This window comes from Tenrec ecaudatus, chromosome 16 (assembly GCF_050624435.1).
Source record: "Tenrec ecaudatus isolate mTenEca1 chromosome 16, mTenEca1.hap1, whole genome shotgun sequence".
Taxonomy (NCBI): domain Eukaryota; kingdom Metazoa; phylum Chordata; class Mammalia; order Afrosoricida; family Tenrecidae; genus Tenrec; species Tenrec ecaudatus.
In genome coordinates, this window is record NC_134545.1 from 30,909,226 (window position 1) to 30,933,209 (window position 23,984).

At 45.6% G+C, this 23,984-nt stretch overlaps 1 protein-coding gene across 1 annotated transcript; it reads right to left on the bottom strand.

The window, feature by feature from the left end:
• Positions 1–341: 341 nt before the first annotated feature.
• On the bottom strand, positions 342–23,532 carry LHFPL7 (LHFPL tetraspan subfamily member 7). Its single transcript, XM_075533422.1, has 6 exons — positions 23,496–23,532; positions 12,905–13,087; positions 5,209–5,216; positions 3,505–3,633; positions 703–754; positions 342–454 (listed from the first exon to the last, which is right to left on the bottom strand). Exons 1-6 carry the CDS (start codon positions 23,530–23,532, stop codon positions 342–344), a joined length of 522 nt encoding a protein of 173 aa, XP_075389537.1.
• Positions 23,533–23,984: the final 452 nt, after the last annotated feature.

Below are 23,984 nucleotides of genomic sequence, written 5' to 3' on the forward strand. Positions count from 1 at the left end.
AAGGATGGTGGGTCTTGGTTGCATGAACTCTGGACATGTCACCAGGCAGGACCAGTCCCTGGGAAAGGACAGAGCTAGAGGGTTAGCAAACAGATGGGTTGGCTCCATGGCTGCAACAGTGGGTTCCAACATCACGACTCTGAGGATGGTGCAGGACCAGGCAGGGTTTCATTCTGTGGGGCCTGGGATCGCTGTGAGTTGGCACTGACCCCATGGCACCTACCTTTGCTTGTCTCTGGTAGAAGGATGATAGTCTCAGTGTCACTGGAGAAGATGGTCTTTCAGGGACATCCAATGACGGACAGGAGACTGGCCAGGACTACAATGAGGTTGACTGTCACCTAGCCCCAGCCCGGTTGGCTCTGCCCACTGTGGTCTACGGAGGAGGCTTTCTTGTTGAATGGGGAGGTCAAGCTTATGGGGAAAAGCGGCAGGCCCATGACAGTGGCTATGGCTGGAGATGGCAGGAAGGAAGCTTGATACACCAGTTAGAGTGCTCTGGACTTTCTACCCCAGGTTTTATTTCACTCACTCAGTCATTTCTTTTTCAGCTCGAAACTTCCTCTATTTGTCTCCTTACTTATTGATTCTTCCACCTGCTTGCCATCCATCCAATTATATTCTAACTCCCCATTACTCCATCCTCCTCCCACCTTTCCATTTACTCACCCAGCTGTCCAACCCACTGACCCATCCGCTCACCTTCATCCTGCATCATCTCACCATATTCCAATCCAATCATGATTTCATCCACCTTTCAATTTGCTCATCCATGCATCCATTCATCTACCGCCATTATCCACCAACCATAGTCCAACTCACCCGTTTTCCTTTTCCATCATCCATCCGCCCCTTCATTCACCCTCCAAACTTTCCATCTACCCTTATCCACTGATCCTTTCGGCCTTTCCCCTATTCACTTACCCACCCATTCAACTCAAGCATACAATGACCCACTCACCCACCTCTGGGCACTGATGAGCTGCAGAGGCATTCAGGAACCCTCCTGGTTGCCATGCCCCTCTGCACACAGCAGACACCAAGGACCCTCATCCTCACTTGCCAATCTACTCGTGGTTCACCACAGAAGGCTTGCTCACTGTACCTAACAGGATAAAATGAAAATACATACATTTAAAGAATGTACCAGCCTCATTTAAATGTAATATTCTATAAATGAACAAAACAATATTTTATGCTTGTGGAGAGCAGGGAGGAAGGGGAAAAAAGAGGACCTGATGCAAAGGGCTTAAGTGGAGAGCAAATGCTTTGAAAATGATGTGGGCAAAGAATGTACAGATGTGCTTTACACAGTTGATGTATGTATGTGTATGGATTGTGATAAGAGTTGTATGAGTACCCAATAAAATGTTTTTAAAATATTTTATGCTTAATAATTTCAGTTAATTGAGCACCTGTACCATAATCCTGTGAATATATTCCCCCAGCTATGAAGGTTTGTAAGCCAACCACTTCAGGCCTTTATCCTCTTCATTTGGGTATCCAATTTCTATACTGCCATCAACCCAGTGCTCTGAGGAGACAATCGTATTCTTTCATGTGAAGCATCTTCATTCCAGTTGGGATCTTGTGAGTCTGCATCCATACTCAAAGTCACATCTGGACAGGCCATCCATAAAGTCAGCAGCAATGTGCACCAGTTCACAGGCTCAAATAATCTTCTCTTCATCTGGTTGAGGTGGGCTTCTCACCAGGGTGACCACTGGCTGCCTTGCCTTTAGACCATGGGCCCCATCACAAATTCTCAACAACCTTGTGCTAGGTCATGAACTTCAGACCAGTCAACTCGCTCTCACTTTCTCCTCTAATCCTTGGGAACCAGGTCCATGGGTGTCAGTGACCAGAATCAACCCATCTCTATTGCTGCATTTCTCTCACTTCCACTCAACAAGTGGATCCAGGGGGTCACCTAGCAAGTATTTCAGTCTGCCCACAGGCTCTCTTGAACAGTTCAGTCCTATAGCAAAGAGTTCCTTTTATGTTCCAAAGTTTTCCAGCCTCAGGCACAAACCACTAGTTCAAAAAGCTAAAGAGTTCCTTCTTCCTTCAGTCTATCAACAGCCCTCTAGGCAAGTCTCTTCACCTTCGAATGTCTTGTGCACTCAAGACACTGGGTGGGGCTTATCATTTCAGAGCCTTATTTGCAGGTGTGTCCTAACCCATTTAAATTCCAATTTAATGGCTGAAGACAAGTAGTCTGACCAACTCTCTATTTATACTTCCCCATAGTGATTTCTATCAATCATTTTATTAATAACAATAGATAGATGAAAACAGTATAAACCTAGTTAGAGCCAGATCCTTATCTAATCTTAATCCTTATCTAAACTATTCCATCGGTACAAAATATGGCCTTAGGCTTCTGCCTGCATTAAGCCAGCACCTTCTGTCAGCCTTTTCCACTAAGCAGCATAGTCTCTGAGAAATTCAAGGGGTGATTTGTCCCCTGAACTTAAAATATACATTTATCACATTCATTTTCACCATTTCAAACAGGACTAACCAAAGACAACAGCCAAACAAAATAATCAAACCTTTAACTTCCCATATTCTTTCCAGAAAACAACCCATGCTGACCTCTGGCTAACCAAGAAGAAAAATTACCATGAGGCAGAGGTCAAACCAGCATCCACTCCGTCTTCATGATTTGTTTCTCTAGGACAGTGGTTCTCAACCTTCCAAATGTCGCAAGCCTTTATCATAGTTCCTCATGTCGTGGTGACCCCCAACCATAAAATTATTTTCATTGTTACTTCATCACAGTCATTTTGCTACTGTTATGAATCGGGAGACTCCTGTAAAGGGTTGTTCGACACCCACAGGGGTCCTGACCCACAGGGTGAGAACCCTTGCTCCCCTATCTCACTCCCAAGGTACCATAATGTGTTAGTCCTCACCGTGGCCGATAGAGCAGGACCTGCTTGGCCACTGGTGGTCAGCAGACTCCCGGTTACTGCTCATTACCATTATCCAAGCAGGGAGTGGTGGAGAATTCATTGGATGGGAGTTACAGACAAGGCCAGGACTAATCCAAACAGTAAATTGGAGAAAGACACCCTTGCTGGGCAGATTCAGCTCTGCGGGTTCACAGCCCTGCAAGTGGAGCCTGAGCTAGATTTCAGTATTGTCTTCTCATCCTCAGCTGAGGGTGCGCAGGTTGTTCAGTGCACAGCTAGTGATGATTGCTAGAAGAGATAGAGGCGAGAAAAGCAAAGTGGGGCAGATTGTTGGGACTGGGTGTGCTGAAGACAAGAATGGGTGGCACTGAGGACGCCTCTCCATTTCTAACTTGCTCAAGGCCTAGGGAAAATCTATAATCCTAGACTTCATCTATGAGATCTGATCAAGGGGGCAAGCTGTGTGTAGAAGCTCATTCATCCATCCATCCATCCATCCATCCATCCATCCATCCATCCATCCATCCATCCTTCAAATCAGTCTAGAATACTTTCTCTGTGTCAGTAGAGTTTTCCCTGCTGTTGCCTGTACCCCTGGAGCTGGGCCACTGCCCTTTATGGGCCACAGACCTTTGGGTGACAGGACCCAGGACAGAAGAAGGGTTGAGTTGAAGGCCAGCAGGAGCCAGCCAGCCAGGAGCATCGCAGCTGAGACCTACCAGGGAGAGAAAAGAAGGAAGGAGCTGACTGAAACTACTGGCCAATAGGAGGCTTGTGTGCTATCAGACCCATCTGATACACAAGCCGACTGAGGTCTTGGAAGTGGCAATTATTGGCCTCAAGGCACACACTAAAGATCCAGGTCTACCTGCCAGGTTATATTGTTGTTCATAGGTGCCATCAAGTAGGCTCCCACCCATAGCGATCCTCCGCACAACACAATGGACACCGCCTGGTCCTGCGCCAGCCTCACAATTGTTCCTATGCCTGAGCCCATGGTTGCAGCCATGGGGTCCATCCATGTCGTAGAGGTTTTCCTCTTTTTGCCGCCCCTCCACTTGAGCTTCTAAACATCATCAGGGACTGGTGTCTCCTGAGAATATGTCCAAAGTATATAAGATAAAGTCTTGCCATCCTTGCCTCTAAGGAGCAATCTGGCTTTATCCTCCCACACTCCACCTTTATCTCATGTACCACCATTGCCTTTGAGTTGATTTGTCCAACTCATAGGGACACCATATGTGTCATGGTAGAACTGTGCTCTGTAGGATTCCCATTAGTTTGTTTTTTCCCCCCAGAAATAGATTATCAGACCTTATTATCAGACCACCTGTGGGTGGACTTGAACCTCCATCCTTCAGTTAGCAGCTGATCATGTTAATATTCTGCTATCTGTCTGGGGTCTTAAAGGCTTGAAGATAATCAAGCAGCCATCTAGCTCAGAAGCAACGAAGCCCACATGGAAAAAGCACACCAGCCTGTGTGATCACAAGGTGTTAAAGGGGTCAGGTATCAGGCATCATCAAAACAAAAATCCATATCATTGTGAATGAGGGGGAGTGTAGAGTGGAGACCCAAAGCCCATCTGTAGGCACCTGGACATCCTCTTACAGAAGGGTCACGGGAGGAGACATGCCATTCAGGGCACAGTATAGCACTGATGAAACATACAACTTTCTTCTAGTTCTTTAATGCTCACCCCCCCCCCCATCATGATCCTAATTCTACCTTACAAATCCGGGTAGACCCGAAGATGTACACTGGTACAGATCAGAGCTGGAAACAGAGAACCCAGGATAGATAAACCCCTCAGTACCAATGATGAGAGTTGCAATACCAGGCGGGTAAGGGGAAGGTGGGGGAACTGATCACAATGATCTATATATAACCCCCTCCCTGGGGCACGGACAACAGAAATGCGGGTGAAGGGAGACATTGGACAGTGTAAGAAATGAAAAAATAATAATTTATAAATTATCAAGGGTTCATGATGGAGGAAGGGTGGGGGAGGAAAATGAGGATCTGATACCAAGGAGTCAAGTAGAAAGAAAATGTTTTGAGAATGATGATGGCAACAAATGTAGAAATGTGCTTGACACAATGGATGGATGTATGGTTTGTGATAAGAGTTGTACGAGCTCCCAATAAAATGATTAAAAATATATCTTCTGCTAGCTCATAGAATCACAAGGAGAAACACCATTAGGTGCTGTTATGCCATCTTTGGAATGGTCAGGTTTGGTGGCTGTGAATTCTTCCTTAGAGCGACTGGACTGGAGCCTTTGCCTACCCTCTGCACTGTGAATTTTGGTGACCCTCATCACATAGCATATGGGCTGAAAGGCAGCCAGCTAGAGGTGCAGTTTGCACACTGCACGATTCCAGGTATCGTTTACTTTATGTTTATCATAGCTTTGTGTACTGACTAAGACAATGTTCCAGCAGGTACATGTGGGATAGAAGCTGCCTTCAGAACCATTTTGCACATTTGCTAAAATAAAGGTACCAGGCCCACCCCATGCTTTTGGCGAGGTTCGGAATTTGACATCATTTTGCATAATTCCACAAGTGATTCTGAAGAGCTATCAGGTTTAAGAAAACCACCCAAAACACAACTACAGAAAACAAAAAAGAGACTCATATAAATGAATGAATATAGCCTATTCATGCATAGGAAAACAGCATTGTGAAAAGCCAATAAATACATCCTAAAGTGATCTGCAGATAGAGCGAGATCCTGATCCTGATACCAGCATTATTCCTTAAAAAGAAAGAAAAGTCTTTCTTTTTATAAAAACCAACTTTATATGGAAAGAACTGAGACTGGCTAAGCAAAGTACTACTAAAGAAGTCCCAAGCAGGTGGCCTCATGCTTCCCAGTCTCACGCCTACTACACAATACCCCAGAGGACTAAAGCATACAGTATGATCGAACAGGTGCACACCTATGTTCGTGGAAGCACTAGTCACCATAGCAAGGAGATGGAAACAACCTAAATGCTCAGGAGTGGGAGGAAGGAGAAATATACTTTAGACACAGAACAGAATACTACACATATCTAGAGTACTAGCGAAACCATGAAACACTTCACAGTTTAGAGGACATTAAGCTGAGTGAAGTTAGTCAAGCACAAAAGGACAAGTATGCACTACTGCTAGAAGAGAAAAAAAATCAGGGTTTGGGTATTTAAAAAAAACCCAAACAGGCTTTAGTGGTTATCAGAGGCAGGGAGGGATGGAAAAGAGGAAATATCGGCTAGAGATGTTAATGTGCCTGATGGAGAAAACGATATCTTTCACGAGGCAGAAGAGAAAAGACGGAGCGGGCAAGCCAAATGATGGTTTGATATGGTTTTTAAGTCGTTGAATATAAAAGGAAGATCGGAAATGTTTACCCCCCCCCCATAATTCACCATAAAAATTTAAACAAACAAACAAAGCCCTAGTATAGAGCCATGGTAGTTGAAGCAGGCTGGTACTGGTACATTGACTGCCATCCACCAGTGGAACAGAATTGAGAACCCAGAAGTAAATCCATCCACTTAAGGACAGCTGATCATTGACAAAGGGCTGAAAGCCACTAAATGGGGGAGAGGGTCTCTTTAACAAACTAAAAAACCTCACAGCTATTGAGTAGGTGCCGACTCAGGGTGATTCTACAGGAGAGGCTTGAACCGCCCCTGTGAGTTTCCAAGGCTGTAGCAGTTTACCAGGGTTTGAACTGCCAGCCTGATGGATCACAGTCCAATGTGTAACCACTGTACCACCAGTGCTCCCGTAATCAAAGGTTCTAGAAAAACCAGACGTCCATTTGCAGAAAAATGAACCAAGGTCCGTATCTCCCAACATCTACAGAAACTAACCCAAGGTGGTTCAAAGCCTTCAGTGCAGATCTCAAACTATGAAGACCATCCCAGAAAAAACAGGGGGCAAACTCAGGGCCCTTTGTACATGCCGCAGATGCTCTATCAAACTAAAAACTCACAGATATCTAGAGACCACTTAAATGACTGGGAGCTCCTAAAAATGAAACCCTGCAGCGTATCAGAAGACTCCCCCAAGAGTAAATAAAGAGAACCTGCGGACTCGGAAAAGGTTTTTTGGCAAGGACCTATCAGAGAAAGAGCTGATACCTAAAATTTACAGAAAGCATCAACACCTCAACCACAAAAAGACACATATTCCAATTAAAATTGGCAGAAGATATGGACACTTCGTCAAAGAAGGTGTTCAGGCAACCACCAAACATGAAGACATGCTCACACTCATTAGCCATTAGAGAGATACAAATCAAAACACAGTGGGACATCATCTCACTTCAGCATTAACCGCAAAGTTCCTGTGTGAGTCCGGGTAGACTGGGGAAACAAATCCATACAAACTCGTATGTGTATAAGAAAGAGTTTTAGATATAAGAGCAATTGAATATTGGGAAAATATCCCAGCCCAGTCCAGATCAAGTCAGTAAGTCCTATATTTGCCCATATGTCCCATACCAATCTATAAAGTCCTCTTCAGACTCATGAAACACATTCAATGACGCCGACTACAGGAAGATCACAGGCCAGTGGGCTGAAAGTCTTACTGACTCAGTGGCATTGTAAGTATCTCAGCACTGGCAGGGCTTCCCACTAGACACCATAGCAAGAAGCACTAGTCACCACAGTGACTAGCTCCAGAGGTCTGGCTCCATCAGCCTCGCTCCATGTGTCTTCTCCACAGGGATGTCTCCCAGGGAGTGAGCAGAGAGAGAGAGAAATCTTCCACCTCCAAGGAGGAAAACCCAGATTTCCCAGAATTCTCAGGAGAAAGTCATGCCTACACAGCGGCCTCATCGACTATGATCTGATTGACATAGTAGGCTCCACCCCTTCACTTTTAATCCTCTCAAGTCCCAAATTGACGTCAGATTATGTAACTACCACAGTCCCCCAAAATAACAAAACAGAAAACAAGTGCTGGCAAGTATATGAAGAGGCCGGCACCCTCATAAATAACAGTTGGAGTTGTAAAATGATACCACCACTGCAGAAAATGCGATGGTGTATCTTCAAAAAGTGGAATTAGAAATGCCGGTTGGCCCAGCAATCCCACTACTTACTACATACCCCACAGAAATAAGAACACCAGCATGAGGCATGAGTACATCAAGGCACACCCATGGTCATCGCTCAACATTGTTTACAATAGCAAAAAGTTGGACCCAGCCCAAGTCCCATCGCTGGATGAAGGGGTGAACAAACCTTGGCACTACAACATTAGAAAGTGATAACCAATCTGTGAAACGCCTGATAACATTTATCAACCCGGAAGACATTGTTGGTATTGTTAGGTGCCATCAGGATGGTTCCAGCCCATGGCATTCTTTCCTCTTATTTTTCCTTTTCCTCCTTTCCCTGTCCTTCTACTTTCCCAAGCATGATGTCCTCCAGGGATTTGCTTCTATTGACAACATGTCCAGAGTGCGTGAGACCAAGTATTCTCATCCTGACTTCCAAGGAACTTTCTGGCTGTACTTCTTCCAAGATAGATTTATTTGTTGTTGTCGTGTGGGTTTTTTTTAATCCCATACTACTTTTAATATTCTTCATCAGCACCATAATTTAATGTATAGATTCTCCTCTCTCATATGCATATGCAGCGATGGAAAATACCATGACTTGTGTCAGGTGCATTTTAGTCTTCAAAGTTACATTTTTGCTTATCAACACTTTAAATAGATAGAGGACATTAGGCTGAGTGAAATTAGTCAAACAAGAAGGTATCTACTTATGCACTATGAAAAACCATCTTTGAAGGTTACGAGCCCAGAGGGCATGGGAGGGTAAATCAGTAACTAGAGAGTAGATATAGGAGTGGGAGGTCAACATTAAAAGACAAAGGAGCTCTCTGTGTGGATCTGGCTCCTGAAGTCATGGTGGTCCTGGGGGTGAGCACTTGCATGTCTTATCTTGTCTGATGTCTCTGTAATTTTACCCCTCAGTGACACAACCACCCCTTAGGCCCATTAAAAAAATAAATAAATAAAGACAAAGGAAAATACGGGGGAGAGCCCAAGAGTTAAAGGCAACAGAGGCACATACTTAAATATACAACCCAACAGAGGGGTAACTCCCACTACACGCAGCAGCGGTAATTACTATGAATACAGTCCAGCCATAACAATAATCTATGAGTGGATATATAGATACACCCTCAAGCTGAACATCCATGGGACCAGCCTATGGATATACGTAGGTCTGATAGAGGATACTTCTATATTTGTATTTATGTGTTTCAAATATATCCGTGAATCTAGTAGAACACACTGGGCCAGAGTTATGGAAATTTCTTAAACATAACCAAATTTTTTTCAACTAGTTGAAGGAATAAGTCATCAGGCAGGCCTGGGACCACAGACTTGGAGGACATCAATGTCAATTGGCAAAACATAACCCACTGGACTCTGCTCGACATGCTTCTTTGGTGAGCAGTAACTGGGTCTTAGAACCTTGTGAGAGGCCATCTGTGGTGGAACTATTGGACTCCCATTGACCAGAAAAAAGAAGAGTGGAGAGAATCGAAGATTCGTGGAAACAATTATTCCAACGGACTCACACAGGTCCAGCCCTCCCCAACCCTGAGACTAGAGCACTAGAGGTGCTGGCTTTCATGGCCCACAGCTCTGAAAGGAATCACCAGAAGATGTCCTGGATGGAATGAGAGATCTGTACGGAACAAAACTCAGAATTCACCAAAAGGTCTACTAGAGACTGGTGGAACCCCCGAGACTATCATCCTTAATCACCATTCCTGGCTGGACAGGAACTTACTGTGGCTCAATGTTCAGCCCAACAACAGCCAGTCCTGTTAAGGGAACAGTAGCCCCAGTGAGGTATGTATTCCTTCGAAGGACCAACCCTATTAGAGCCCAAGAGCAGCATTTGCACAGGGAAAAAGCTCAGGAGGCAGGGCAGGGGGATAAATGGCAATGCGAAACACAGGGAGGACATGGGAAGAGTACTGTTACAGAGTCGAGGACAGCAAATCAATAACCGTTTCCTGGATGAATTTTCGTTTACATTATGGTGTGTAAATATCACTGCATCATACAGAAGACGCCCTGGTGATGCTGTGGGTTAGGTGTGGGGCTGCTAACCCAAAGTTGTGTTCTTCACTGGAGACACAGTGAGGGCGATCTGACCCCACCACACCGGCAAAACACCGATGGCGTGCAACAGAACAGCATGGGGAACAAAGCAACAAAGTCCCCAGGGAATACCAAAAATAGACTTTGGGGCCAGGGCTTGGCACCCCATCAGACTCGACCGGAAAATACTCCTAAAGGCCAACAAACAGTCCTTGAACTAACTACAAGCTTTTCTTTTTTGTTGTTATTGGGTGGTTTGTTTTTTGGTCATTGGCTTCTTCTTGTTGTTTTTTTTTCTCTTGTTGCTTGGTTTTGCTCTGTCTTGTTTTTGTGTATGTTATTATCTCTGCAGGTCTGTCTAAGTAAGATAGGCTGGATGAACAATCTGGAGGAGAAAACAATGGGACCAACAGTTCCGGGGGGACATGGGAGAGGGGGAAGTGGGGGAAAGGAAGTCGTGTTAACAAACCCAGGGACAAGGGAACAACCAGTGACCCAAATCAGTGGTGAGGAGGGTGTAGGAGGCCTGATCAAGGGTAATGTAATCAAGAGGAATTACTGAAACCTAAATGAAGGCCAAGCATGGGAGTGGGACAAGAGGAAAGTCAAAGGAAATAGAGGAAAGAGCTAGCAGGCAAAGGGCATTTATAGAGGTTTAAATAAAGGCATGTACATATGTAAATATATTTGTATATGAGGATGGGGAAATAGATTTATGTGCATATATTTATAGGTTTAGTATTAAGGTAGCAGATGAACACTGGGTCTCCACTCAAGTACTCCCTCAATACTGTGTTCTATTAAACTGGCATTCCATGATGCTCACCTTCCCTACAGGATTGCTGAAGACTAAAGTGGATGCATAAGCAAATGTGGTGAAGATAGCTGATGGAGCTCGCCTACCAAAAGATATAGCTTCTAGGGTCTTAAAGACTTGAAGGTAAACAAGCGGCTAGCTAGCTGAGAAGCAACAAAGCCCACATGGAAGAAACACACCAGCCTGTGTGATCGCCAGGTGCCAAAGGGATCAGTTATCAGGCATCAAAGCACAAAAAAATCATATCATTGTGAAGGAGGGGGAGTGCGGAGTGGGGACCCAAAGCCCATCTGTAGGCCACTGGACATCCCCTTACGGAAGGTTCTCGGGGAGGAGACGAGCCAATCAGGGTGCAGTGTAGCAATGTTGAAATATAAAACTTTTCTCTAGTTCCTAAATGTCTCCTCCCCCTGCCCCCCCCCCACCCCCACTATCATGATCCCAATTCTACCTTTCAAATCTGGCTAGACCAGAGGATGGACACTGGTACGGATAGGAACTGGAAACACAGGGAATCCAGGGCGGATGATCCCTTCAGGACCAGTGGTGTGAGTGGCAACACTGGGTGGGTTGGAAAGGGGGAACCGATTATAAGGATCTACATGTGACCTCCTTCCTGGAGAATGGACAACAGAAAAGTGGGTGAAGGGAGACGTCGGACAGTGTAAGATATTACAAAATAATCATTTATAAATTATCAAGGGTTCATGAGGGAGGGGGAGCAGAGAGGGAGGGGGAGCAGAGAGGGAGGGGGTGAAAACTGAGGAGCTGATGCCAGGGGCTGAGGTGGAGAGCAAATGTTTTGAGAATGATGAGGGCAATGAATGTACAGATGTGCTTTACACAATTGATGTATGTATGGATTGTGATAAGAGTTGTATGAACCCCCAATAAAATGCTTAAAACAACAACAACAAAAAGAAAACAAAAGAAGTTCTGTTGTTGAAGCCACCAGCCATTCCAAAGGAGAAAGATAAAGCTGCCTGTTTCAATCATGCGTTGAAGTCTCAGGTACCCTAGAGCGTTACTAGAAGTCAGAATTGATTCAATGGCAGTGGAGCTATTCCTCTTTCAAGTCTCCTTGAATCCTCCTCTTTTATTCTTTCTTTCTTTCTTTCTCTCTCTCTCTCTCTCTCTCTCTCTCTCTCTCTCTCTCTCTCTCTCTCTTTCTTTCTTTCTTTCTTAATCCTTCCCTTTTAATATGAAACAAAATGCATCTGGATTTGTGATGGTTAGGGATTATGTCATTGGGTAAGGGTAAGCGTGGGGACCAACCTATCCACTTACTTGTAACCTGATGTCATCCCCTTGGTCTCCTAAGCCAATCCTCTTTGATCTCTTGCCTTCTGCCTGGGCTGGGTCTTGTGGCTGGTTCCTTGATCTCCTGTTGTGTGCCTACCAATCCCAGGAGCAACAGCAGATTACTGCTGGTGGATTCGTTCCACTGATTTTGGACCTCTGCATCCACCATCTTGTGTCTGTCTGCCCCACCCCCACACCGCCCCACTGCCTCTGCTTCATCTTCCTGTTTCCTGTTCATTAGCCCCCACAAGGTAGGAGAAGCCTGCCTTGAACTCGGCCGGACTTACCTCTTTCTGCAGCTTGATATAAATCTCTTTATATACGTCAATACATCTGCGTCAGTGGCTTTGCTTCTCCAGAGAAACCAACCTAATACAGGATTGCTGGAGAGAAAGCCAATTGGCTTTGTAAACACTCACCTGAAACACAATAAAAATTACTGTCATTGAATCAATTCTGACTCAAGCCACCCTATAGTGTGACAAGGTAGAACTGCCTCTGGGGGTTTCTAAGCCTGTAACTCTTTACTGGAGTAAAAGTCCTTGTCGTTCTGAAAGAACCTCTGTGCTTAGAAGAGAAGAATTTAAGGGAAGGTAAACGGTGGGCTCATGGGCACAGGACCCCTGAGGAAACGACTCTAGGATCCCACTCTGCCCTGCGTGGGTTTGGCTATGCCCTCAGGACCCTGTGACCTGATGAGCCCCCGGTCTTACCCTCCAGGTCTTGTCAAAATATTACTCAGTGATGCAAAGATTTCACAGCTCTGGTTACCCTGTGTCCAGGAGCAGTAGGTGGGGACGCCAAAGGAGAAGGTGGGAGTCTGAAGCCAGGCAGAGGAGACCAGGCTGAGGGCTGAGATGCTGGTCAGGGACAGCCCTGGAGCTGCCCACACGCTGCTCACGATCAGGGCGTGTCTGTCCCCTAGTGATCAATTGGCAAGGTGAGTGGCAGAGGCCGTGGAGGCTGGAGGAGGTGTCCCTCACTTCCAGGCAGCTGGCCCTGGGTTCAGACCCCATGTCATCAGCATGGACAGGTCTAAAGTATCAGTCAGGGGTTGCGATGGCAAGTCAGCCCCCACTTGGTGTGTACAATGGAATGAAATACTACCCAATCCTGCTCCTATCCTCATGATGGGCAGGGGATCAGACTGTTGGGATCCATAAGGCCTTCACTAGCTGAGTTTTGAAAAGAGATCAGCAGTCCTTTCTGCCTCGTCATCGCCTGGGAGCTCCATTGAGATCCAACCAGGGTCATAACAATACACAACCTTCCTGGGACAGATAGGTGATGGGTGTGCATGGGGTGTTTTGGCTGGATGCAAACCTGGGTCTCCCACCTGACAGTTGGAGAATTACAAGTGGGGATAGGAGAATTTTGTCCTACCAAATTCTGGAAGGGCAACCCCCCCCCAATCCTAAAAGTGCCAGAAGTTGACACACTTGGGCGCATACCCTATCCTACTCTCTGATAGCATGACAAGACCACAGGTTCACACAGGAGCCCCCTTAAGCTTTATCCTTTCTTTAGTGAATTCATTCTTTCATCCTTGTCATAGTCTGGGTACTTTAGAGCAGGGAGCCTCAAACTACGGCCCACGGGCCACATGCAGCCTGCCGGGTGTTTTTGCCCCATTTTGTGTTTTTACTTCAAAATAAGATATGTGCAATGTGCATAGGAATTTGTTCTTAGTTTTTTTCTAAAAAAAACTATAGTCTGGCCCTCCAATGGGTCTGAGGGACAGTGAACTGGCCCCCTGTTTAAAAATTTTGAGGACCCCTGCTTTAGAGAAATAAATCCACAGAAACTCATGCATGAGAGAGTTTTATATAAAGGTTAAGTGCGTATCAAGAAATCCCAACCCAGTGCTGCCCAGCACCAATCCACAAAGTTCTCCTCCATCTCACAAAACAGACACAATGATGCCGACTGCAGGAGGAAAGCCAAGTCAGTGGACGTGTAAACATCTCGGCTCTGGCAGGGGTCCACACGGCTGCTCGAGCACCCAGGGCTGCATTGGGGGTAGGTCCACGTGGCTTCGCCTCTTGCAGGAAGTGAGCCTTGCCAGCTAAAGCAGGGAACTGGCTAAGGCAGCTGCACCCTGGTCCGACCATCAGAAAGCAAGAGACCTGAGAACTAGAAAGGCCAGGCTCAGTGAGCCATTTATCCCTCCGCCCTTCAATTAACCCCACCTGTGTTTATCAGCCAGGTTGGCACAATAAACTACCTCAATCCTCTTGACCCATCAAGCCTTGTACTGTCCAAAGGCCTGCTTCAACCCACAGAAGGCACCTTTCCCACTCCCCAACCCCGACTTGCACCCCTAATTCACACACTGGTAGAAAGACTTTCTGACGGCTGGTGGCTTTCTACTCCTATAGAGAGTTACAGCTTTGGAAACCCACAGGGCCAGTTCTACTCTGTTCTCAGGTGTCAGTATGAGTTAGAATGGACTGGATGACAGTGAGTGAGTGAGTGAGTGAGTGAGTACACACCAACACACACACACACACACACACACACACACACCTGTGTTTCTTGCCCATTTTCTTTACTTCCAATCAGTAAATATTTTACATGTGGAATGTTCTGTCTTTTAAAAACTGTTATGCTTTACGCATCACCAAATGATAAGAATGTGGGAGTGAGATCTTTCTCCTCTCCTTCAACCCTTCTCTTAACATCACAGAGGTGAAAAGCTCCATTCGAGCCCATAGGTCTAAAAGACTTTTCCCAGCAACTGCCAGATTTCCCCTTTTGGAAAAGCTAAAGTAGATGGGCAGGCAGGCAACAGGGTCTCATGAACATTTTGATTTTCCTTGTGTTTGCTTTTGTGGTTTTGTTCCTTTTATTTATTTATTTATTTTTGCCAAGGGATACACAGGCCGTTCATGTACAGTTACTTTTTCTTTTCATGAAAAGACCCGTTGATTTAAAGTCAAGTCTGAGTGCAATACTAAGAATGGGTGAGATGAGCCAGCCAAGAAGGTAGTCTGGTAAAGAGCCATTGGTCACTGGTGTTTGGGAGGTGAAGCCCAGCAGGACACAACCCTGCCCTAGGGCATTTGGCACCAGGAGATCCATCTCTGCCAGCCAAGCCAAGGGAACCATGCAGATTTGCATTTTAACCTTGACTTTCACTTTGCTGCTCAGTCTCAGTCAGTTGCAGGAATTCTGGACTTGCAGGTGGACCCACTCCTGTTCCACTTTCCAAGTGTAAGAACTGGGCAGGTCACCCACGTTCCTGGGCCTCCGTATTTCCATCCAGAAAAGAAGATGATAAATTCCACAGGGCAGGTAGGGTCTTCTGTCACTGGGAGGGGGTGGTGGGAAAAGATCTGGATCCTTCCTCCCCTGGCTGGGGACCTTGGAGGTGTGGCCTCCCTGTCTAGGGAATGAGAGGGGAGCTGTTGTGAAAGTCAAGGGGAGAAACAGATAGTGTTTCAGGAGAGAGGAGGGCCGATGGGAGGGGGTGGGCTTGGGCGGGGAGGTGAGGGTAAGATTGCGTATGCTTTTAACTCCTAGGCTTAGAGAAAGCTCTGGCTGCTAGACAGCCAATGAGTTGTGGGTTCCAGGGTGAAAGAGGACCATCTTTCCCCCCCTTGCACCCAAATCCGTAGACTTGGCAGGTCCTCAGGGTGTAATTCCAGTCAGAGCACTAGGTTTCTCCTCTCTTGGGCTGTCCCAGTGACTCACCGGGCAACCCCGACCTTGAAAGGGGTTTTGTTCTCCAGATAATGCGTTCAATGTCACTTGGGAAAATCACACCAACTTCCCAGGTGCCCAGAAACCTAAATGAGGCATTATAACCTGAAACGACATCCGGCCAGGCTGCGGTTAGCTGGCGGGAGCCCTGCAAGAGGAAACTGCAACAGAGATTCAGAGGTTCTGCTCTGGCTCAGCATGCCACCTTCACAATGAAAAATCATTTAAAAATTGATTCCTTAATACTACAAATGCATTTTTAATTAAAATGAAAAGAAATGGTTAATTGGAAAAATGTTCTTTTAAAAGAAATCTTAAATTAGATATGTTATAAACTTTAACACAACGTACCTCGGGTGCAACATTGTTTATTTATTTTAAATAAAAATCCATTTGTAATTAAAATAAGACTTCATGCATATGAATCACGGTGCCGGCGAAGAATATTGAAAGCCCCATGGACTGTCAGAAGAACCAACAAATCTGTCTTGGAAGAAGTACAGCCAGAATGCTCCTTAGAGGCAATGATGGTGAGAGTTAGTCTCATGTACCAGGACTTTGGAGAAACCAGTCCCTGGAGAAGGACATCGTGCTTGGTAAAGGGGAGGGACAGTGAGACAGAGGACGACCCTAGCGGATGGATGGACAGGGTGGCTGCAGCAATGGGCTCCAGCATAACAGCTGGGAGGCCGGAGTAGGCCCAGGCGGTGCTTGGCTCTGTTACACATCTGGGCTTCGCAGTACCGAGTAACAACAACAAGCCTCAAAAATGCACCTGGCACAATGCTTGCCAAATTTAGGCTTTTAGTTGCTTTCTATTAATAAAAGAAAGTAAAAAAATAATAAAAGGTTTAATTAAAAGAAAAATAAAATGTTTTATTTAAATATTTTATTACATATATTGAAAAATATATCTAACATGGTTGCCAAATGTAGTCGTTTTACTGTTTTTAATGGTAAAAGCAAATTTTAATTAGAATAAAATAAATGTAACACTTTATTTAAACAATGTCATTTGATATACTGTAAAAATTTATCTAACACATATGCCAAATTCAACTTTTTAGTGTTTTTCATAATATAAGCACATTTTAAAATTAAATAAAAATAAACTTAAATTTTAGTTTGCAACTTTTTATTAGGTACATTGTAAATATATCTAATACACTTGCCAAATGAAACCCTTTTTCTTATTTTCTAATAACAGAAACAAATTTTAATTAAAATAAAGTTAACATTTTAAAACATTTTATTAGATATACTGTAAAAATATAGAATGCAACATTTGCCAAATTAAATGTAATTGTTTATCATAAAATAATTTTTTAATCAAAAGAAAACAAAACTGTTAAATTTATTTTTTATTAAAACTTTTTATTAGATATGAAATCCAGCAAATTCAACATTTTGTACACATACAAACCACTGGCTCTGATTCCCTGAAGTTGGGCTGGGCGGCCATCACCAGTATTTGTTGGAAACACACCAACAAGTCACTCCCTAAAGGACAGATAGGTCTGAGCCTCCTTTCAAGCCCTATCTCTCATATTCACTGCCCTGCAGCCAATTCTGTCTCTAGGGGGCCTACAGACAAGGTAGAACTGCCCACTTGGGTTTCTGAGACTGTAACTCTTTCTCCCTTGGAGTGGCTGGAGGCTTTGAACTGCTGACCTTGTGGTTAGTAGCCCAATGTGTAACCCACTGTGCCACTGGGCAGGCAAAGGCATAGAGTCCTAAATGTATTAGTAGTGAGCAGGGATAACACAGAGGGATGGAGACTTTTCCAGGATTTTAAAGACAGTCAACAATTCTTGAGTACTCACTAGGTGTCAAGGCCCATAGTATAATCATTGTTCCCATTTAACAGATGACCAAACCTGAGGCCCGAGAAGTAAGCTATGAGAAATTAGACCCTTGACTCCAGCTGGTAAACCCAAAGTGAGGCCAGGGGTTTAGGGTGAAAGCTAAGTAATCCAGCAGATTCCTGGAGCTGCTGATCATTAGTGGGGCATGGTTGACCCTCCCATCCACTCTGGCCAGGGAGCCATACTGGGGCACGGCCAAATCTCAGAAAGAGAACTGGGATTTGGAAGTTGAGAGGTGGTCGCTGGTGACTTGCTTAGTCCTCACAGCCAAGCCTCTCCTACCCCAAGCTTCTGTGTGCCCACCTATAAATCAAAGGGGTTGATGACTCATTCATTCAACTTGGATGGTACAAGCCCAGCAGGGACAGAGCATCATCCCTGTTCTCTAGGAGTGGGCAAGCCAGAAAAGACAAACCAGCTATAACACTATGGACCATCCATCCATCCATCCATCCATCCATCCATCCATCCATCCATCCATTCAATCCACAAATATTGATTGGGCAATTATTATGTGTCAGGAACTGTTCTGGGTTCTGGGGAGTTAGCAGCGAGGGAGACAGATGAAGGCCCTGTTCTCGTACCTCTTATACTCAGGAAGAAAGTGAGAGAGGATACGGTGGCAGTTACTACATACCATAGAGAAACATGAATGAGAGACGAGGACAGCAAACGATGGAGGGATGGTGGGGGAGAAGCTCATGAAACTGTGATGCTTGCAATGAAGACCTGAAGTTGGGGAGAGAGAGGACTCTTGGGACAGGTCAGGGAGAAGCACTTCAGATCGAGGAGGGAGCAGGTATAAAGGTCTTGAGGTTGTCCTGTGCTTGGAGACACAAGGAGATTAGTTGATTGCAGAAGAATAAGGAAGGCGGAAAGCAGTCATCAGTTTTTCAGGCAACCTTGTATGTTTGGCTTGTAATGTCTGAGTGAGGGTATGGGGCATCTGTAGCTGGTCAGGAGCAGGGGAGTGAGGTGACCTGTCTCAGATGTTTGCAAGATGGCACTGAGTGCTGGGTGGCGACGGGACCAAGCAGTCATTAAGTGAGTGCCCCCAGCAGCTCAGACGCAGGGCTGGCTGTGAGTGAAGGGACAGGAAGAAGTAGTGGAGTTGGATCTCTTCGGAAGGTCGAATTGGCTGTATGTGCTGAGAGATCAGAGTTGGAGTGGAAGAGAATGCTAGTCGATGAGGCTGCCTCCAGGGATTTCAAGCAGGACACCTAGGAGCAAAGAGCTCTGTTACCTGTGGTGGGAAAGCTACAAGAGGAGCAGGTGAGTTGGGCTGGGAGGAGAAGAGGGAGGTATCAAGTGTGCTGTTGGACAAGTGAAGTTTGAAGTGTGTGTTTGTGCCACCCCACCAATCAACAAGTCTGTAGATAATGTCCTGAGTGCACCAGCACCACACTGGGGTAATGCTGGCAGAGGGGGTTGCAGCAGAGGGGCACCTGGTCCAGCCTGAAGTACATGGAGGGCTTCCTGGAGGAAGCACCATTTAGGCAAGTTGGGACTAGGCAGGACTTTTATTCATGTCCCTTTGTTTAGCTCTCTCACCAGTACGGCCAGGTAAGTCAACTTTCTGCCTTATTCCAGGCTCCGCTATAAATTGGCTGTGGGATCTGGGAGAAGTCATGGAATGGCTCCGAACCTCAGTTTCCCCATCTACACGTATGAGGATGGCCACATCCTAGATCAGTGGAACTCAAACTCTGTGGGATGATGGGTTGTTTGAAGAATGTGGTTAAAAACTACGGATGCTATACCAGCAGCAATGAGGGCTCAAGAGTGAAGGAGACATTCCATGTGTGTATGCGTACATGTGTGTGAAAGGGGTTTCTCCTGAAGGCCACAGCTTTTGCCTCCAGGCTGTTGGGTAGGCTGGGAAAGTTTGGTGTTTTCTGGGTAAGAGGAAGCATGAGTAGGGATTAGCTAAGCTACAACCCAATACCAGATGTTGGGAATATTATCGTGTCTGCAGGTTCCCTTCCCGGTTGATAATTCTAGTATAGACTTACACATTTCACTGGAACATGAGAAAACACTAGGACTGAGATTTGTCATTTGTTTATGGCTTCATTTGGTCTTCAAATCATTATTTAAAGGATTTGAAGTTAGTACAGACTGGATCCAAATCTCAGTCCTAGTGTTTTCTAACTGTTCTTAGTTTGCTTGATGCATCTTCACAGATGGGTATCTGGGAAGGACAAAACCACGCCCACCTGTGCCTACCCTCACAGGTGGCCTGGACTCATTACTGGTCTGGGTCTGTGGCCACTTGACCATTTCATCCTGCAATGACATGGTCCATGTAGTGGTCCATCTCCCAACACCCTCAGCTTGGCCCAAGTTGACTAGACCCAGACCTTTGGGCAGGCTCTGGTATGTCTACTTCCAGACACAGGCGAAGCTCTGTTCATACACCTGGCTTCCCTCATGGCTGCCTGGAGGTTCAGGTAATGAGGTCTGACTTCAGGAGTACTTGAGCTGAATGGTGATTAACAGCAGATGGGAGAGGCCAGCAAATAAAGTCCTCGACCTTCAACTTTGCCACAGGTTCCCATGGCTTCCAGTTCCATTTTCTGGAGAAGTTGTGGCCAGTCCAGTAGGGCAGGTCTTGTATTTGCTTGTCCTCACAGTCTCCCTTCCTTCACCTTTCCAGCCTGGGAATTACCCCAATAAAGCATTAGCACTCAAAGATCTGCCTCCAGCAGTTTCCCAACAACCGAGCAACTAGCTGTGTGACTTTGGGTGACTTCCTTAACCTCTCTGAGCTTCAGAGCTCTGTAAAAATGAAGCCATGATATGTCATCCTCTCTTGTAAGCAAATTATGGTGATTTAATGAGCCCAGGCACAATATTTGGCTCAATAAAGGATAGCTTTTGTTCTTATCAACCCAGCAAATCAGGTTTTGGATTATATCATGCAAAAAATTCTATTCAGCACTGAGTTTTAGGAATATGTATTGAATGTCAACTCTGTTTCATGTCTGATGCTAGTCTTTGGCTCCAAGGAGTAGTTGGAAAGTGAGGAAGAAATAATTAGGCAGTTACACACTTCAATGTGTTCTGGGCTTTAAATTGGGCAGGAGGAAGTCTCTGATGCTGGCACTGTGGTTTAGGGCTTGGGCTCCTAACTGCAAGGTTGGTGGTTGAAACCCACCAGCTGGTCTGAGGTGGAGAAAGGTGAGGCTATCTACTGCCTCAAAACTCCTCTAAAGGGTCTAAATAAAGGCATGTACATATGTAAATATATATATATGAGGATGGGGAGCTAGATCTATGTGAATATATGTATAGGTTTAGTATTAAGGTAGCAGATGGACATTGGGCCTCCACTCAAGTACTCCCTCAATGCAAGAATACTTTGTTCTATTAAATTGGTATTTTGGATCACTATTTATTAGAAATGACTAGCAGGTAGCAGGTTTATCACCGAGGAACTCCAAATAAAATGTATAACTAAAAAAAACAAACCTGCTTTTTCATGATGCTCACCTTCCCAACACAATCGCTGAAGACAGAGGGGGTGCATAAGCAAATGTGGTGAAGAAAGCTGATGGTGCCCGGCTATCAAAAGATATCATGGATGGGGTCTTAAAGGCTTGAAGGTAAACAAGCACTCATCTAGTTCAGAATCAACAAAGCCCACATGTAATAAGCACACCAGCCCGTGTGATCACGAGGTGCCGAAGGGATTAGTTATCAGGCATCAAAGAACAAAAAAATCATATCATTGTGAAGAAGGGGGAGTGCGGAGTGGGGACCCAAAGCCCATCTGTAGGCAACTGGATATTCCCTTACAGAAAGGTCACAGGAGGAGATGAGCCAGTCAGGGTGCAGTGTAGCAACGATGAAACATACAACTTTCCTCTAGTTCCTAAATGCTTCCTTCCTACCCACTATTATAATCCCAATTCTACCTTACAAATCTGGCTAGACCAGAGGATGGACACTGGTACAGATAGGAACTGGAAACACAGGGAATCCAGGATGGATGATTCCTTCAGGACCAGTGGTGAGAGTGGTGATACTGGGAGGCTGGAGGGAGGGTGGGTTGGAAAGGGGTAACCGATTACAAGGATCTACATATAACCTCTTCCCTGGGGCACGGACAACAGAAAAGTGGGTGAAGGGAGATGTTGGACAGTGTAAGATATGACAAGGTAATCATTTATAAATTATCAAGGGTTCATGAGGGAGGGGGAAAATGAGGAGCTGATGCCAGGGGCTTAAGTGGAGAGCAGATGTTTTGAGAATGATGAGGGCAATCAATGAATGTACAAATTTGCTTGACACCATTGATGTATGTATGGATTGTGATAAGAGTTGTATGAGTCCCTAATAAAATGATTTTTAAAACCCAACAAAAACAAAAAAAAACCCTCTAAAGGGTCGTTAATAGTTGGAGTCGGAATTATCTCGATGGCACGAATTTGGGGTATCCCTGAGCCCTGGTGGATAGTGCGTTTCACACTGGGCTGCTAACCACAGCTCTGCAGTTCCTACTGCCAGCTGCTCTATGGGAGAAAGAGGAGGTTTTGCACTCCACGAGAGAGTTACAGCCTTCGAAAGCCACAAGGGCAGTTCTAGCCAGTGCTACAGGCTTGGTAGGAGTGGTAATCCACTCCATGGCTGTGAGTTTTGTTGTTTTCCAGAAAGTTCAACCAAACATAGCTGCTTGTATCAGAGAACAGGTAGCCCATTCAGGATAGACATCTTTCTGGATGAGCAGAGAATGCTTTCTAGACAAGTCCCTGGTCTTTTCTGGAAAGTGTGTAACTGCCCATTGTAGTTCAAACCCAAACCCACTGCCATCGAGTGGATTCCAACTCAGAATGACCCTACGGGGCCGAGAAGAACTGTTCCTTAGGGTCTCTTACGCTGTAAATCTTTACATATGCAGCTAGCCATGTCTTTCTCTAGTAGAGCGGCAGGTGGGTCTGAACGTGTGACCTCTTAGAAGCGACAAGCCAAGCCTGGGCTGTGGGGGGAGGTGTTGGCCGTGGAAACAATACACACCTGACACCTCTGTGGTGAGGATATAATCTCCAGCCAGAGTCTCAACTGGCAGCCTCACACCTGGGCGGGGTGATATAGGAATGCAGAGCCGGGGTGGGATTGGGCTGGGGGAGGGGGCAGCCAAGGCAGGGCTGAACTAGGAAGTTCAGCCTCCACAGGAGGACTCTGGGAGTTGTAGTTTAACATTTCTAGGATCTGCACAAGGTTGTGGAGGGCCCAAGAGCCTGGGTGGACTGGGCAACTCTGGGTCTAGGTGGAATCAGGTTTGCAGCAGGTCGGGGTTTGAGATTTCTGCAGAGCTGCTGGTGGTGGCAAGAACTGTCATGTCCTTTCCAGTGTTCTGGGCTGGGCAGGAGGTACCAAGTTTATCTAGGGATGCTTAATACCCGGCACGTTTGGACCACAGATTCTGGTTAATTGAAATTTACCAAGGAGAAACAAAAGTACCTACAGAGTTAAAGGTCAGAGGAGTTGGTCATTCATGTTTTCAGCAAAATATTTATTGAGCTCATGTTATTGTGGGTTCCAACACCTAATGAGCCTATGAATAACGCTGCCATCAAGTCCATGCCGACTCCTCGGGACCCTATGGGACAAGTTAGAAGTACCACCGTGTGTTTGGATACTGTAAATCTTCATGGAGTAGAAAGCCCCGTCTTTCTTCCTAGGAGTAGCTGCTGGTTTTAAACTGCTGACCTTGTGGGTTATAGCTGAACTGGTAACCACTGTGCCACCAGGACACTTACGTGTAACAGATGGAAACGTTGCCTGGTTCTCAACCATCGTCCCAATTTGAGCCCATTGTTGCAGCCATCCATCCCTTTCAGAATCTTTGTATTTTTTGTGGACCCTCTACCGAAGGAGCTCTAGGGGTGCAGCGGGGTAAATGTTGGGTCGCTGACTGCAAGGTCAGTGGTTCAACCCCACCAACCACTCTGTAGGAGGTGTTGAGGCTGCCCGCTACAGTAAAGATTTACAGCTCCAGAAACTCTATGTGGGGTCATTCTGAGTCAGAATCCATTTGATGGCACTGGGTTTGATTTTTTTGGTTACTACTTTGGTGGTGTAGTGATTACTCACTGGGCTGCTATCTGCATGGTGGGCAGTTTGAAACCACCACTGAACTTTCTACTCCCACCAGTGGTTCCAGGCTTGGAAACCCCAGAGAGGTTACTATGAGTCAGCACTGACTTGATGGCAAGGCGCTTGGTTGTTGGTTTTACTTTACCAAGCAT

Bases quoted from the DNA above. Each gene is read 5' to 3' on its own strand.
- LHFPL7 (XM_075533422.1), bottom strand. From the start codon at position 23,532: ATGGTTGAGAACCAGGCAACGTTTCCATCTGTTACAC. The intron at 755-3,504 runs GCAACAGCAGGG...GCAAATTGAAAG, and splicing joins GCCCAGCTCCAGGGGTACAG to GTGGATGAAATCATGATTGG. The intron at 455-702 runs GTGAGCGGATGG...TGCCATCTCCAG, and splicing joins TGAGATGATGCAGGATGAAG to CCATAGCCACTGTCATGGGC.